The sequence below is a fragment of the Caenorhabditis briggsae genome, assembly GCF_000004555.2.
Source record: "Caenorhabditis briggsae complete genome, chrI, whole genome shotgun sequence".
Lineage (NCBI taxonomy): Eukaryota > Metazoa > Nematoda > Chromadorea > Rhabditida > Rhabditidae > Caenorhabditis > Caenorhabditis briggsae.
In genome coordinates this window covers 14,911,492-14,915,929 of record NC_013489.2, presented here as the reverse complement: position 1 = coordinate 14,915,929, position 4,438 = coordinate 14,911,492, and the positions used below count along the sequence as shown (strand labels likewise).

Below are 4,438 nucleotides of genomic sequence, written 5' to 3'. Positions count from 1 at the left end.
AACGAGAATTTGAAGAGAAATGCAAGCGCGCTCGGCGGCAACAGCTTTCCAATTTGGGACAGTTCGACAGTGCACAGTTCGAATTAGAACAGTTCGATTTTGTCCTTGTTCTGTTTTGATACTTGTTCGAGAAACACACTGTTCTGATTTGAATCAGTTCGACTTTAGGTCTGTTCGATTTTGAAAACGTTCGAATTCGTCGTACCCCCGCTATTCTTCTCCGTTTTTACCTTTATTATTCCTAATTTCTGAAAAACCAATAAAAACCAACTCACATGCAACAATTTGTGCCTTTTCAGCTCATCATTCGAAAACACTACCGCCGCCTCTCCTTGCCGGTTCAACTTCACCGTTCTCTCCACCATCAACTCTTCTTCTTTCGTTGTCTTTCCACTCTCATCAATGGCCACTGGTACCATAGCGTGCCATCTGTGCCATGGAAGTTCCAGTGAGACTTTGGCTTTTCCGGCGACTCCTTTTCCGTAAGTGTATCTGAAAATTAGTTTTAGTTAGTCAGGTTTGCGAAAGTGCTTATAAAAGTGCTTCAAATTTTTTTTCGATTTTTCTGAAAATTCCCGAATATACTAAACAGAACCTGAGCTATCTTTTTGTACTTTTTTGGAAAATTAGGTGCTGAGGAGATATGCCACGTGTAAATAAGCATACCAGGAGGCGCACGCACCAACGCCCACCAGGGGGTATGGGCTCTTCCACGTGGCATATCTCCCTAGGACCAGGTTTTTCAGAAAAGTTGTTAACTTGAAAAGTAAAGCTCTAATTTTGTTTAGTCTAGTCTAAAAATATTAACCCAAACCCTTCAACCAATTTTCTTCTTCGAAAACCGTTCAAAAAACTCACTTAGCATCCACAAAAACGGACAAATCATCGTTGATAGTGATGAAAGAGGACGTTTTGATGTTAACTTCAAATTTGGGCAAAACATAAGTGTCTACAGTAAACGAAGACTTGTCCTGAACCCCATTCGACGTCTCCACTTCAATCGTCCAGTCTCCCAGAAGGGTTTCTTCAGCGAGTTGTAGTTCGGAACTGTAGACACCTGGAAGTTTTAAAAGAAAATTGAAATTCTCAAAAATGTTCGAATTGGCATGTCTAGGTTTAAGCCAAATGGCTTCATATAGACCAAAGTTAGAATGTTGGAAATTTTTCAAAAAATCTGATAAACTCTAATTTCAAAAAAAAAATACCAATTTTAACTTAAAAAGTTTTTGATAACTCTTATAGGAACCAAGATAATTGAGTTCAAAGCTGACCTATTTTCTGAACCACTTAACATACCCCTATCCAATGACACTCCAATAGTTTGAGAGATCAAATTTCTGCTTGGATCGAAAATTTTGATGGTAGCATTTCCGACGTATGGTTTTAGATCTGATTTGACAACGATTGCTCTGTATCTGACGAGAGAAGCCGGTCGATAAATCGCTCGATCGGTTTGGATGAAGACAGAGAGCGCTTTTTGATCGTATTTCAGCTCTTTCTCGTTTTCAAAGAGCACTTCCGAGTTGAGCGTCTCACCACGAATGTAGAGCTGCAAGTTTTTGTTTGAATTAGCAATTTTGAAAGCCCAGAAACAGTTGAAAATCATGCTTAACTGTGCCGGATTTGAATGAAAATTCCAGAACCTAATCAAAAGATATGAGATTTTTGGGGGAGTATTTGAAGCGAATTGGCTGAAGGGAATGGCTTGAAATTTTCAGACTATACTAAACATAATGTGATCTTTAATTTTGTAGTGGACAACTTTTTTGAAAATTTTGGTACTGGGGAGATATGCCACGAGGAAGAGCCTTGAGTTGCGCTTGCGCGCGCCGATGGCTCTGAGGGAGCTCATCAACGTGGCATATCTCTTTTGGACCTAGTTTTCCAAAAAAAAAAACTTGTTAACTACAAAATTAAAGCTCTATTTTTGTTTAGTGCATTCTGAAAATTTCAGACAGATTTTAAAATTCTGAAGTACTTTTGTAATTGCTTAAAAATGACCGCCCGCTTGCCCGCTTTTTCGAAATCCGTAACTTTGAAATTGCGAAAACCCATGCTCAACTATTCCGATTTTTTTTTGAAAATTTCAGAATGTACCAAACAATATTAGAGCTTCATTTGTATAGTTCATAATTTTTCTGATCGAAGAGCCCTAACTCTCTGTTGCCCGCGCTGGTGGCTCGGAGACGGGCCCTTCCACGTGGCATAGCTCCTCCGGACCGAAATTTCCAAAAAAGTGGTCAACTACAAAATCAAAACTCTATTTTTGTCTGGTATATTCTGAAAATTTCAATAAAATTGAAAAAGTTTGAAGTGTTCTTGTAGCTACTCTGACAAAATATGACCATTTTTCTATTGAGACCACATTTTAGAATCTTACCTTATACCCCTGTCCCGGTGTCAATGACTGAGCGGGCATCTCGGAAAGGCTTACAGTCTGAGCAACTCCTGGTTTCAGATTGCTCATCACTCTCGCCGCAATCGTCTCGTTTTGCTCGGTTCGAACTTCAATCCGAACGATCATATCCTCGTCAGTCGGCGGCTTCAGAAGATTCATACAAACTGAGTACGGTTGATTGGGACGGACCACTGCCGGAGCGACAAGCATATAGGTGGCTGGTCTAGAAAAGGGGTGGGTTTAGATCTTTTTAATTTTTGATTTTTTGAAAATCAAAAAGTGGAAAATCTGGACTGAATTTCCCAAATATTAGTGGAAAATTAATACATTTTTGAGCTTCTTTTTCTGCTGCAATTTTTTTTCGATTTGTCTGAAATTTTCAGAAAATACCAAACAAAAATAGAGCTTCATTTTTGTAGTTGACAACTTTTTTGAAAAATTTGGTCCTAGAGAGTTATGCCACGTGGAAGCGCCTACCCCCGGTGGGCGTTGGTGGGTGCACCTCCTGGTGTGTTCATTTCTATGTGGCATATCTCTTCAGGGAAAAAATTTCCAAGAAAGTTGTCAATTACAAAATTGAAGCCCTGCTTCTGATTAGTGTACTCTGAAATTTTCAGACAACTTGGAAAAATTTGAAGGCATTTTTTAGAGATTCGAAATCGCTCCATGTGAAACGTTTTTGCTCAAATCTAGATGGAAATTTCAAATGTTTAAATTTTTAAATGTTCCCGGGCTTTTTGAATTTTCGGAAAAAAACTTAAAAACTCACTTGATTGGCGCCGCCGTAGTGGACGATGTGACGATGGCTGAATTTGTGCTGCTCTGAGCACAAACTCCCCAGACAACAAAAAATAGGTTGAGAATTAGCAATCGCATTTTCTGGAAAACGAAAGGTTTAGGAAATTAGGACTGGAGGGAACAGAAAACGGGGAAAAATTGGATGACATCTAGTCAGTATTGGACTAAAAAAGAAATTTAGCGGACATCGGGACACTAGGAAGCACAGCCAAGCTCGAATATCTCGGTTTGAGCTCAATTATCTGGGTTCCTATAAAAGATAACAAAAATGTTTCAACTGATAAAATGTTACTGACTTTATGATGAACATTTTATTGGTTGACTCCTTTTTAATATCTTTCATAGGAACCGAGATAATTGAGCTCAAATTGCACGTACAGGGTGCTGGGCAAATACGGTAGCTCTGATTGATTCTAAACTCGCACTTCAAGCTCAAATATTTCGGTTTCTATGAGAGATATCAAGAATTTGTGAACTGATATAATATTTTTCATAAAATCAGCAACATTTTGTAGTTTGCAGATTTTTGATATCTCCTACAGAAGTTGAGATAGTTATGCTCAAAGTGCGCTCATAGGGTGGGCTAGCTCTGATTGATCTTACACATGCTTCTTTGATCTTAATTATCTCGCTTCCTATGAGAGATATCAAAAATCTGTCAGCTGATAAAATGTAGCTGATTTAATGATAAACATTTTATTCGTTAACTTCTTTTTTGCTATCTTTTATAGGAATTGAGATAATTGAGCTCAAAGATCAAGTTTTCAAAAAAACAATTTCTTAACGGTGGGAGAGATTGGGACAAAAAGAATGAGGTTCTCGCAATTAAAGAAAAATTTCTGGTAATCCGGACAAACAGACAAACAGAATTCTTTGTAAAAAGATGATGGCCAGGAAAAAAGGGAAGGGATCGGGCAATAAAACCTTGACCGTTTTAGGGATGTGAAGGGACGTAATAGCAGAAAAAACGATTAGAGTGTGTGTGTGTGTGTGAGAGAGAGAGAGAGAGAGAGAGAGAGAGAGAGAGAGAGAGAGAAAATGGGAAGAATGGGAAGAATGGACGGTACGTATAAGGGACAGTGAAAAAAAGGAGAAGACACAACAATTACACCACCACCCACACACGACGACTAAACTTTTTGACAAATCACTTTGCCTGTGCCTGCTGACGGCTTTTTTACTTTCCCCAAAAACCACAGATTTGCTGCACGCGGGGCGGAAAATTTGAGGAGAATTTTGTTG

The 4,438-nt window shown here is 38.8% G+C and overlaps 1 protein-coding gene across 1 annotated transcript in view; it reads right to left on the bottom strand.

Annotated features, from left to right (window-relative positions):
- Positions 1–3,274, bottom strand: part of Cbr-tep-1 — a gene marked incomplete at both ends in the record, with an annotated part of 15,427 nt that extends 12,153 nt beyond the window's left edge. Inside the window, 5 exons of the mRNA XM_045241583.1 lie at positions 276–492; positions 859–1,057; positions 1,297–1,549; positions 2,381–2,621; positions 3,168–3,274. Coding sequence (XP_045096870.1) covers positions 276–492; positions 859–1,057; positions 1,297–1,549; positions 2,381–2,621; positions 3,168–3,274 — 1,017 coding nt within the window. The remainder of the gene's footprint in view (positions 1–275; positions 493–858; positions 1,058–1,296; positions 1,550–2,380; positions 2,622–3,167) is intronic.
- Positions 3,275–4,438: the final 1,164 nt, after the last annotated feature.